The sequence below is a fragment of the Drosophila elegans genome, unplaced genomic scaffold, assembly GCF_018152505.1.
Source record: "Drosophila elegans isolate 14027-0461.03 unplaced genomic scaffold, ASM1815250v1 contig_183, whole genome shotgun sequence".
Lineage (NCBI taxonomy): Eukaryota > Metazoa > Arthropoda > Insecta > Diptera > Drosophilidae > Drosophila > Drosophila elegans.
The window spans coordinates 7060393-7072749 of NW_024545550.1; the positions used below are offsets into that span (position 1 = coordinate 7060393).

The 12357-nt window shown below is 36.8% G+C and overlaps 2 protein-coding genes and 1 long non-coding RNA gene across 6 annotated transcripts in view; 1 reads left to right on the plus strand and 2 right to left on the minus strand.

Annotated features, from left to right (window-relative positions):
• LOC108144532 (potassium voltage-gated channel subfamily H member 8) overlaps positions 1-2616 on the minus strand; it is a 61621-nt gene extending 59005 nt beyond the window's left edge. For all 3 annotated transcript variants that reach the window (XM_017269492.2, XM_017269491.2, XM_017269488.2), the window contains exons 1-2: positions 2585-2616; positions 1530-1641 (exon numbers count right to left, since the gene is read on the minus strand). The gene's annotated coding sequence lies outside the window, so the exon portion shown is untranslated. The remainder of the gene's footprint in view (positions 1-1529; positions 1642-2584) is intronic.
• Positions 2617-6089: 3473 nt separating this feature from the next.
• On the minus strand, positions 6090-8869 carry LOC108144729. Its single transcript, XR_001774378.2, has 3 exons — positions 8753-8869; positions 6353-8697; positions 6090-6294 (listed from the first exon to the last, which is right to left on the minus strand). It is a non-coding gene; the product is annotated as an uncharacterized LOC108144729 (long non-coding RNA).
• LOC108144728 (acidic leucine-rich nuclear phosphoprotein 32 family member A) lies at positions 6576-12299 on the plus strand. Of its 2 annotated transcripts, XM_017269825.2 has the most exons (6): positions 6576-6683; positions 9216-9592; positions 9655-9734; positions 9926-10231; positions 10939-11181; positions 11237-12299. In XM_017269825.2, the coding sequence occupies exons 1-6, from the start codon at positions 6636-6638 to the stop codon at positions 11278-11280; spliced, it is 1098 nt and encodes a 365-aa protein (XP_017125314.1). In that variant the 5' UTR covers positions 6576-6635; the 3' UTR covers positions 11281-12299. The 2 variants fall into 2 exon arrangements, with proteins under 2 accessions (XP_017125314.1, XP_017125315.1); XM_017269826.2 differs by lacking the exon at positions 9926-10231.
• The last annotated feature ends 58 nt before the right edge of the window (positions 12300-12357 follow it).

Consider the following 12357-nt stretch of genomic DNA (forward strand, 5'->3'; position numbering starts at 1 on the left):
TTATATGAACATATTTCACTGATATAAATGCATGAGTAAATTAAATGCAGACATATATTCGGCTTGATGTCGTCTTAAGTTTGGAGTTACTAAAATTACTAAAACTTCTAAACCAATGAAAATCTGTAATATAAGAAAATATAATAAACAAAAAATCAAAAATAAAAAATGTTTCTCATAATTTTTACCCAAAGCGGACTGGCATTGATAATACATATTTAAATTATTATAGTTTTTGATAAATCACTTAAGCGTGATTGAAATTTGAAACTAGTTAAAATAAGCAGCAGCAGAAGGCTATTTTTAACGCTTGTTTAATGGATATTCTGCCAAGCGCTTTTAAATGAATATACTCATTAATTTCCATGCTTGAGGAAGTGGTGAATCACTTGAACGCGTGGCGCCGCAAAGTATGCAACGTCGGAATGCAAACACGTCCAGGTGAAAACAGGTGTCAAGGTGCTAAAATGCGTTGGATGCCGCGGGCAGAGAAGCGCCGTAAAAAGACCAAACAATCCAGACGGAGAAGGTCGCGGAAGTTGAAATGAAAAGTGAAAATGCGTTAAAGAAAATGTGCGCCCTGCTGGTGGCCACATAATTGCCTCTAAGTGGCTTAAGTTATTAAAACCAATTAAGGCAGTGCTCTGCTGCCAAAGGAAATTTTATTTAATTGCAACCGAAATGCGATTAATAAAAAAAGGAATTGCATTCCAATATAATTGGAAAATTGTATAATTGGCTTGGCGTAGCAACTTAGCAAGCTGCTAAATCAGCTAATTAAACTTTTTAGATTAAAACCCAACCTTCAGCTCAATCTCGACGGAAGTTGTAGTTTCCGCAGTTCAAAAGTTGAGTGGCTTGCACAAGGACTAAAACGCTCTCAACTTTATGGCGAAATCTCCTTAAGACGGATGGTAATTTACGCTTGACGGAGTGCAAAGCACAAGTTTTAAGGTTTGGCTAAGAGCATAACACAATATTTGACTATTTTGGCATAGGCAAAATAACAGTCAGAATAAGATTTAATATTTTAAAGAAAGTCTTACTGATTAAATGTTACTTCAAACTAAAATAAATAAAACATAATTTTCCCTATTAAAAAATATAAATTTATTTCTTTGAATATTTGGATATTAGAATTTGCAATTCGGTTGGTTGGTTGGTTTTTACAAGCATTCAGCTGAAAAGCTTTTGTTTTGTACAGAAAACGCCGTTTGTATATCTATATTTTCACCACAATTTGCGTTCGCTTCAATACCTTTCGATATCGGTACACCACATTGAAGCGAAATTTATTTTTACGTTCCAGCAAAAATAAATCAAATCACTTTAATAGAAAATCGCAAAGGAAAATCCGTTTGCCACACACGTTAACATAATTATGGAACACGCTCACTGGGGCCCAATCAATCATACGCAGTGTGGGCCGCTTGACATTTTCGGGGGAGCCAGACACGATAATCACACACAAAAAACCTTTGAAATGCAAATCAGGGGAATCATCCGAAAAATCATACATATGTACTAACCTTTTTTCTGGGTAAGGGGGGTGATGATTTCGACGCCGCTCGATTGCCGATTTTTGTTGCTGGTTGCCTGTTGCTGGTTGTTCTATTCTGTTATCAAATCAATTCGACAGAACTTTATTTGCAGGAAAGCCCCGAAAAAAACAAGGGAAAAAAGCCACAGTCAAGGAATGAGAAAAACCAATGTGAAATTTCTTTACAGGCGCGTGTCAAAACGAATTTGAATTGAGAATATGTTTTGCACAGAGAACAATAATGTAGAGGAATGTTCTGGAATATTACACTCCTCAGAAAAATGTTAATTATACTTTTATAACAATATTTTACATAAAAAAAAACAAAATTTAATACACCTTATTATAGAATACAAAGTATTTTTTTATAATTTAATGTATATGTCTGATTTACACTTATTAAAAATCGGTGTCTTTGTTTTATATTTATAATTTAAAATTTAAGCTTTTTGATATTATTTTATGATGTTAACTTCAAGAGTTTTGATGCACCAACAGTTTTGTTTTCAGTGCACGAGTTACGTTCACATATACACAGTCTACGATTGTGCGTGGATTACATATGGTAATTTCCTTGGGATTTGCACATTTTTTTTTGTTTTCGGGTGTGCAGGGTCAGATTATAATCGTATTTTTCAATCTGAATAAAATTAGCAGAGATTTTTCATTTCTCTTTCAGTTTAATTTTGGCTTAGAATTTAAGGCATTTTTTATCGTGGCAGGAGTAACACATGTGCTAAATCACCAAAATTTCGTTTTTGTGAGACATTTGCCAAAAATTAAATCAATTATATGTGTGTTAGTTTGTATGTTAATTACTTTTAAAACTTATGTCTTAATATTTCGCCTTTTTCAAATTTGAATTTGCACATTTCACTTGCAACATTGTTGCTTCAACTTTGGCGCTTCTGCACTTGAACTAGTTTCCCGTTCCAAGCGTTTTCAATTTTCCTCAATTTTTCCCACACGCACACACACAAACGAAGATAAATCCAGTGATAAGAGTTTCGAATGGATTTAATTCCGGATCCATCCGTCATATACCTTTCGCCACGTCCGACTTTCGAAGCCACTCAACAGCAACTGTTGCAAATGTCGAAAAGGCAACTTGTGGCTGCTGCTTTCCGCCTCTGTCGACGTCGCAGCATCTCTTTTTCCGAGTTTTTCCGAGCTTTTCCGAGAGCTTTTCCTCGCACCACGGCAAACTGTTGATTGGTCTTCCACCTGTCTGTGTTTGTGTGCGTGTGCGTGTGCGTGTTGGCCAGGAAGAGAGTTTAACAAAGAGAGAGTCTATCTTGGCCATCTCTGTGCTTTACTTAGTTAATTAGCACCCATTCAGAGGGCAGTAAACAGTAGTTAGACGCTCTTTATGGGCCCGAAAATGAGTCATTAAAAATGAAAATAGTAATTTATAAATATTACATAAATACATGATTACAAAAAAAATTCATTTGGCTTTTAAATCCATAATCATTTAAATTCAAACAAATATTAATATTATTAATATTATTTATTATTTTAATTATTTTAAAATAATCTCAGTGAAGAGTGAAGTGTAAAGAAATAAATCATAATGTCTTGATTTTAGTGCAAATGGGAGAAGTCTTTGTACTTCGATTACCAACCAATTTTAATGGCAATTGTCAGAATTCATTAATGGTTCATTAAACTTTATTTAGACAAAAAAACAGTCAACATTTTGAGAACAAGGAACCCTTTAAAGAACAATTATGTTGACTATTTAAAAGTGTAAATATAGAATTGTAATAATGTATACCCATAACCTTATAATCAGCCATAATCTGCACAAACTCGCCATTAAAGCTGATATTTGCCAAAGCAACAGTTACCAATGTTAACGGCCCACAAATACACACTTTCACAGGCGAAAAAGAAAAGCTCCCAGTGGCACTTCCTCTTATTTGGCGACCACAAATAGATGGCATACTCGCAGAATTAACGCGCTTTTAATAGATTAGACGCCCCAGGCAGCTATTCTCTTCAGGGGCATTCTCGATGATGGTGCAACCGATGATGGCGCTCAAGGACCCCTGCACCCGATCCGCGGATAATGGTACCTGATGCTTCTGGTGCTCCTGACCACCATCCACAACCCACTCCCACCCCTTTATTACTATCCCCAAGTGGAGCGAGGACACACGTTTGGCAAATTTGCACAGGCGGAAGGACGAACCCCTGACTAATTTGTACGCCCGAGAAGGCATATTGAAAAAATATTAATTCAAGTAGTTTCCTAATTTTATTTTATTTATGTGTGTCAAAATCAATTTTTAATTTCACACACTCTTAATATATTTAAATTCAAATTAAGCGAACATTAAGATTGGCTTAAAATTGGCCATTTCTTAAATTTTGAAGGTGGTACTATATAAAATGGAGCTACTTTCATTTCGATTTTCTTGGCAAAATGGTTTGGAATACCTAAAATATACATTTTGCTTTCAGTTGCCTAAATCAAATATACAAGTGCGGAAAAAAAATATTTTAAAAAAATGCATTAGTCTAAACTTCCTTTGGTTTTGTATATTTGTAACCTTTAACCATGATAAGGTTGGATTAAATTAAATTATATAAGTGCTGAAAAACTAATAAATATATGCACTAGTCTGAGAATGCTTTGATTTTATACGTTGGTGAGCTTTGGCAACATAAGAACCTATAAGTATGGACTATTATAAATTATATATCTACTTCACTTGCTTAAAGCAATTTAAAGCAAAGTGCTAAAAAAACGCTAAATATAAGAATAAGTCTAAAAATCCTTTGGTTTCATATCTTAGTAACTTTCCACTGAAGTGCTCACTTTTTATGTGTATAATTTTTCTCAGTGTCAGATTGAATAAAGTAATTTTCGCCCTTTGATATGATAAAAAAATTACCTGTATACCTGGGTCGGCCTGAAATTGTTCGTATGCGGGCGTGCATTTAAGCTCGCATTAAAATTATCTGGTATAAAGAAAGCCGGAATAAACGAGGCGAGGAAATCAAATTGAGTCGTTTACTTCACTTAAAGCTGTGCCAGGTTCAGGGACACGAAGGGAAGTTCGCATCCTTGCAGCCAATTTGTAAAGTCCTGTTTGTGTATACATACATATGTATATAAGGAAAAGCTAACAGGCCATGTCAACGTGAGGTTGACTTTTAACTTTTTAATAACCAAGCTAAAGCTGTTTTTCCTTGTTTTCCCAAACAATCGCGTAGGAAATCCTTGGGTTGGACCAGGACGAAGCCATCCAAGGGCTGCTGGGTGGCTATCAGACTGATATTGTTCACATACGTCTTATTGTTTAACCGAAATGGAGGATCAACTTGTGAAATATATAGATAAAATCCTGAATTAAGACGAAAACGATGAAAAGTGGGGTTTATACCTTTAAATTATTAAAGAGAGGGTAGGGTTTTAAAATTTAAAATAGTAATGATTATTTTAATTTTTTATCTAGAATATTTTGAGATGGTTGTGCCAATATCAAGTAAATTAGAGTAAAACTGCAATACGTTTTCTAGACAAAAATCAACTGGTAATCACAAAACGTTTTTAAATTTTTTTTTTATGATAAAAAAGATTGAAAACAAAAATTGAATTTAGTGCTAAAAAATATGAAAAGGGCCCCAGGACTATCATGCCCCAATATGTCAATATTTCTGGGTAACATTTTATTAAGATACTTTAAATGACAATATAAAAAGTGTATAACATTAAAATTCTACAACATTGTCCACTTTTAATAACAAAACCACGAATGACGCGCTCTTTTTGCCTTTAAAAACATACAACCCCCTTAAATCAAAGTAAATCGCCACAATTCCATATACGATGTATATTTATTTTCACAGACTACTGCTGCAATAAATAATTGAAGATTGTTTTTTATTTTTTGAAAAATTCTTACCAATCATTGAATGCCTTAAAATTGAAAAACCATCCCTATTTTTATGCGATATATCGATGACAACAATGCTAGCGGTTTATTCAAAACACCACGCGATAGATTAATTTTGGAAACTTATCGATAATACAATTTTTAAAGTCTTACATGAGTGATGTTAAATATTGAGTGTAGCTTGGCAGATGTTAGGAATTTTAACAGAGTGCGTGCAAGAAATGGAGTGAAACCAGAATTCAGTGAGTAAGATTCTGAGTGAAGTGTCCAAGAACTTGAGTGAAGTGCGCAAAAACTGGAGTTGAAAGTTAACAGTGGCAAGAAAATATCGTTAAAGAAGGATAAACATCGATAATCTCCGCCAAACATCCACAGGTACGATATTTTAAAAACATCGATAAGACCGATGTTGGAATCTACGTTTCTCCACCCCTAGCGGTGAATTTGCGTGCTTTTGGTGGATTTGTGTTTTGAAGTGAAATGTTACCGGAACATCGAACTTACAGCGAAATGTAAGCGAAACGTCGAACTAACCGGTAAATGTTAGCGAAACATCGAACTAACAGAAAGAGAGATGGACGAATAAGCCTCGATAATCTCTGTTAAACATCGATATAACCTATATTCTGAAAACATCGATGACCTGGATGTTGGCATCGACGGTTCCCCACCTCTATTTGCTTTGGTTGAAAATACAATTAAAAATTGATTCCGAGTGTTTAAAAATTCAGCATCGCCAGGTGAGTGCGTGCTAGCAGCATAAACATTTCCTTCGGCCGGTAACGTGTTAAATGTCGGAAAACCTTCGAATTGTTCGGTAAAAGCTGGTTTGAAAAGGCGCGTCATGTGCTGGAATCGAAGGAAATGCGTTACAATGCAGTTGCAGTTGTGATATTTGAATAATTACCAGCAACTAACTTTCTCACTCCCTTACTGTTTTCTTTTTTAGCCACACAAACATACGAAAAGTGGGAAAAGCGGCATCCAAGTTACCGAAAGAAGCTCAAAAGGAAAAATTTGCAAGGCTGCGCGTCTGTGTGAGTGAGCGTGTGCGAGCGCGCCCGTGTGTGAGTGCGAGTCTTTTTTGCCTTTGGTGCGTGCGCTGAGAAAAGAAGGCAAACACACAAAACACAATAAAAGTGCAGGGAAAAGAACCAAATATACAAAATAAACAAACAACTGCGGCTGCGATGGAGAAGAGAATAGAACTGGAGCGACGCGCACGCAAAGTAAATCAGGTAAGACAAAAAACGCGCCATAAACTTAAATTAAAATTAAAAATTAGGCCCATTGTTTGTGTGTAAGTGCATCCATCATGTAAATCTAGTTTCAATTTGTGTATAAATGCCATACAACATGAGGAGCGCTAGAAGAAGAAGAGCAGAGCCGCATCAACAAGAAAAGAACAAAAAAAAGAAATTGATCGCCATAAGCAAATTCTTTGTATGAGTGTGTATATGTATGTGACGCCAGTGTTGCCATGTGCGCGCATTTTTGCGCCTTAGCCCACTGTTGGCTTCCTTGAAATGCAGTTTTAATTGACAATTAGTAAATATTACAAGTTATAGTTTAAAACAAAATTATTTATTGCACTACAATGCCGCACACAGAACGATCTTTTCATCCTGAAAGTAGCAGCAGCACCTGAATTTTTTAATCTCTTCAGCTGGCAATGCTGCTTGCTTCTCGTTCTTGCCTTTTGCCTGCGTTGTTGTTATTGCCGGCCTTCAATTGTGACAAACACGGCAACATGTGTTTGTGTGTGTGTATGTATGTGTTTGCTGCATGTTGTAATTTCAGGTTATTTGATACCAAAATGTATCTATAACAATATTATAGCGCGCGCATCATCCGCACAAACACACACACACGCGTACAACGCACAAAAGATACACATGCATACGTAAGAAAACTTATGCACAAAATAATCGACAAAGCATAGATATGCATACATGTGAACATTGACTGCGCAGTCATAATACCTTTATGCTGCCCCTCCTCCCACTATCAGCCCCTCTTTTTTTACCCAACGTGTTTACCTGCACGCCATCTCTAGCCATCCCACTTCCACCCACCACTGCATCGCCCTGGCGAAAGAAATGCAGGCGAAAAGACAAAGCCGCTGATTAATAAACATGCGCTCTGGCTGGCCAGCCTACTCAATCTCAATCAGCGGTCACCCAGCCGCCCCACCACCCACTACCTCCCACCCACAATGCACCGCACAACAACAACGCAGCAACAAAAAATGGCAACGCATACACACTCATTCGCGCCTAAGCCAAAGAAAAATGCTTTGTGCATTCATTCTCGCTCATTTGCTCACGTACAGTGGCCACTCTCTAAGGCGAACTGTTTTTCAAGTGGCGCAAATTAGAGTTAGATTTACAACAACACTTTGTATATGTACCTCAAGACCCCTTGAATCATCTGTATGTTATGTATGTAAGTACTTCCCAGGTTCATATCCGTTGGTTCGGAATTCGATTAGAAAAGTATAGAACCCTAGGGAGCGTACCCCTTGCTATCGCTAAAAAAAAAACACAAATTTTCAAAATTTGATATGCCCTTTAAAATATTTAAATTAGTCCCTTGATAATACGATTTCTATAGTTTGAATAACAGCTTAACAACCTATGTATAAAATAACGTCATCACTAAATGGATATAATTTACTACACCCTAAGTCTGGTTAAGACTGAATATGTTAACCGTCGTTGACGTACAAAAGAAATGAACTTTTTCAAACTTTAAACTAGTTGCCCCCAAACAATCTTCGAGTCCAGACTACTTTAACTTATATTCAAGATTTTGAGTGTCCCCTGTAGCACCAAAACTGTTCTTCGGCTAGACAGAGACAGACGGACGGCACCCGTCTTGTTTCGTTTTTGTGGCAACGTGACATATTGATAATTGGGTAATCTCAAGTGAACTTGCACAGCCTCCAAAGCAAAAGTATACGTTTATTCATTTGAAGATTATCAGGCTAAACCGCATCCGTTCCCCTCTATCGGGCCACCCCGCCCACTTTCCCGCAGACAGGCGCAACAACTAAACTACGTCACGGTCAAACATGTTGTTGTTGCGTCTGCCGGCATGTTCTCCCACCCCCGCCATTTTCAATTCCGTTTTGCTTTCGCATTCTTCTCTTTGCGCATTCTTCTTTGTGCCGAGGCACTCGCACACATACACGCTGCTGGCACACACACATTTTGGGGTTACATAAACGCGCGTTGGCACTTTTCTTTCGGCCTGCATTTAAACAAAATGCGTAATTAGGCGATTTAGAGCAGTAGCAAATGTTTACCAAGTCGTTTGTCGTTGCGCCAATTTGGTTATTTTGCATGTAATGTCGATTTGCATTTCAACAAAAAAATTCTCAGCGTTTGATCGATTTTTGCGTATGTATTGTTCTCCATCTTTTTTTTCTGCTCGCTTTGCGTCAAAATTTTACACCAGTGTGACCAAAGTGGACAGTTCAAATAGCCATTGGTCTTTGACATAATATGGTTAAAAATACCGCATACTGTTGAATTATATCGATATTTAAACTGTTAGGTCTTATCGAAAAATGTATTATTGAATTTCATTCGTAAGAAAATAAACAATCTTATTTTGTCTTATAAATAAAACGTTTAGAATCCAATCAACAAAATTAATATTAAACTACAGGACTTAATTACATTGTTCTCTAACTATATGTAGCATTAAAATATTCCCTTATAAGAATTGAATAAATTATTATAACAATTTAATTTCTTTGACCACAGATCACAGAGCTGAATCTGGACAATTGCCGGAGTACAAGCATAGTTGGCCTTACAGACGAATACACCGCCTTGGAATCGCTAAGCTTGATCAACGTGGGTCTCACCACACTGAAAGGTTTCCCCAAGCTGCCCAACTTAAAGAAGTTGGAGCTGTCCGACAACCGGATTTCGAGCGGCCTCAACTATCTGACCACCAGCCCCAAACTGCAATATCTGAACTTGTCCGGCAACAAGATCAAGGATCTGGAGACCCTTAAGCCCCTGGAGGAGTTTAAAAATCTAGCGGTGCTGGATCTGTTTAATAACGACGCCACCCAGGTGGACAATTATCGCGAGAAGATCTTCAAGATGCTGCCATCGTTAAACTTCTTGGACGGGTATGTTTTTTGGATTTTTCCTGTGGAGTAGAAACAAGAATTAATTAATATACAACCTTTAGTTTTGATTGCGACGATGAGGAGGCGCAATCCGATGGTGATGATGATGAAGAAGTCAACGGCAACGATTCCGAGGAGGAAGGTGTGTATTCCAACGACAAATATATCTCACATCAAACTGCAGAATTTAAATTGGGAATATTAACCACCATCTAAAGCTCATTGTCCGTCTGTTTACTTAACGCCTTTCGCGGTTTGGTCTTTTTTTTTTTTTTTTTTGATTGTAAACACAAAAACCGCATTTGTTCAACCCTAGATTCTGTCGCCTTTCAGATAAGCGCAGTGCCTTCTGTTTGAATGGTTTAGAAATCGATTTAGACGAGCTCGAGGCACTGGAGCAGCGCGTGAAGGCGAAAAAGAGTTTGCAGGACAAACCACCTTCGCAATCGGAGGACAATGAAGTAGACGACTTAGATGAGTACCTGAAAGAGTTGCAGTTGAGGGAATCCGCAGCTGCAGCAACCGATGAAAAATCTGTGATAAAGGCGACCCAACAGACCGCTAGCAATCCAAACTTAAATTTCGCCATCCTGCTCTATTGGTTCTTTGCCATTTTAAATCTGGCCAATGCCACATATTGTAAGCACGGCGCTTTGAGATTTTGTTCTCACTTAAAGACGAACTTCTCTAACTCGAAAAAATAGTATGAGTTAAAGAAAATAGGTGTCTAAAACTTATTTTCATTTTAGGTTGATATTAAATGCTCCCAACTTTTGTATGCCCTTTCGGAGGGTATTATAATTTAGAATCAGATGTCTGTAACGCAAAAGACAATTTTTAAGCATACATATATCCAATATATATTCTTGATCAGGATCCACAGTACATTTAAAATTCGTCTATCTGATTCAGTCTCGGTCAATTTAAAAACTATGTATTGATACTTTCGCAATCTTTTTTCATGACCAGGAAGATTGGAGGACTATATCAGATAGCTTCAATAGGAAATATCGGAAAATTATTTAATTGAAAAATTAGAATTGGTTGCGAATATACTCCGAAATTGAAGCCTTTTACCATATCAGAAAAACGGTTTCAATTGTATCAAAATCTTATAAATCGATATAAACGTTGTTCTGTTATAAAAAAATGATAAAAAACAAAGGAAAGGGTATAAAAACTTCGGCTTGTCGAAGTAAGATACCTTTGTATTCTATTTTTTTATTTACTTTTTTGAGACCTGTTGAAGAGTTGTTTGAAAAATAATTAATATTTAATAAGAGTCGACTTAGGGAAGTTCAATCTGTATCAGTTTTATTAAACAACACTCTCTTGCGGCATTTCAGTTTCCAATGACGATGACGACGAAGGTGACAGCGATGATAGCGAGGAGGACAACGGCGAGGTGTCCCTTTCGGAGGTGTACAATGACGATTTGGAGGAGGATAACTCCGATTGGGAGGGCGAGGGCGAAGGTGGCGAAGACGATGAGGATGAGGACTCCGATATTGATGAAGCCGATGGCGATGCAAACGAATCCGCTGCATCAGTAAATGCCAAGGATGATAAGGATGGCGAAAAGGCAGGAGGTGAGTGGATCGATTAAATGAGCATCAGCATTTTCTAACAAGTTTTGTATTTCAGACGAATCGCAAGCCCGGGGCAAGAAGAGAAAGCATGATGGTTAAATCCTCCAACTGTCGCTGTATCGTCATTGTACGTTATAAATTTAAATATACACCCACACACACTAAACAAACACACAGCCACACACATCATATTTTGATAGAAAAAGATGATTAACCCTTTAGGAAGCCCACAATTTGTTTCTTTAAAATGTAAGCTAAAAAACAAATGAAAAACGAAAAAAAAAACTAAAGCGACAAACACCCAAAACAACAAACACACACAGAGAGCTGAAAAAGGCGGGAAAATGAACGTAATAATCAAACAAAGCAAAGCAAAATAAAATATATGTTTAAGCGAGGGAAACCAAGAGGAGGAATACAAGAAAAAACAACCAATACAAAATGCATTACTATAGTCTCATCCGAACCCAAGTTCCAGTTTGTACACCTTCGTCAGTTAGATTTCCCCTCATCTTAAAATTGCTAAGCTCTTAAGTTATTAACCATGTAGTTACGACATGTACACTTTTTAAAGATCTAATGACTTGCTGTTAAATTTCAACCAACAACTGTGAAACAAAACTCAAAACCCTGCTCTCCGACAGCGTTAAACATTTGATTTGTACAACTTCGGCTTTGTCAACGTTTCGCGTGAAAGGGATCACACAATTACTGCTAAGAACTTTTAACTAACTCTTAAGTCATTCCTTCTTTGAATACGCATAAGTTAAGCGAAAACCAATTGATTTACCCATATTTTCATTGTTACCCACCTCCCCCGACATTTAAACTCTATCAGCATCTCTTACCAAGCGTAATGAACTCACCCAAATTGTTTTCCTTTATGTACTTTTAAGTAATACTATACCACATACCCAAATGTTTCCATTTATTCAACGGCAGTAGAATGTTTTCATTGAATGTGGCGAGTAAATCTTATACACACACTTTTAGACAAGATTTTTCATTTAATAAACATATATGCAAACAAGAATTATAAGAGCAGGACCCGCGTTTATTTAACGAGATGAGATGTACCAGCCCATTGAAACTGAAATACATAAACTAAAACATTTTAATAGTGCGTTTGTTTTTCTCAAGGCCCTATTTATTTTACAAAATTAATTTAATAATTAA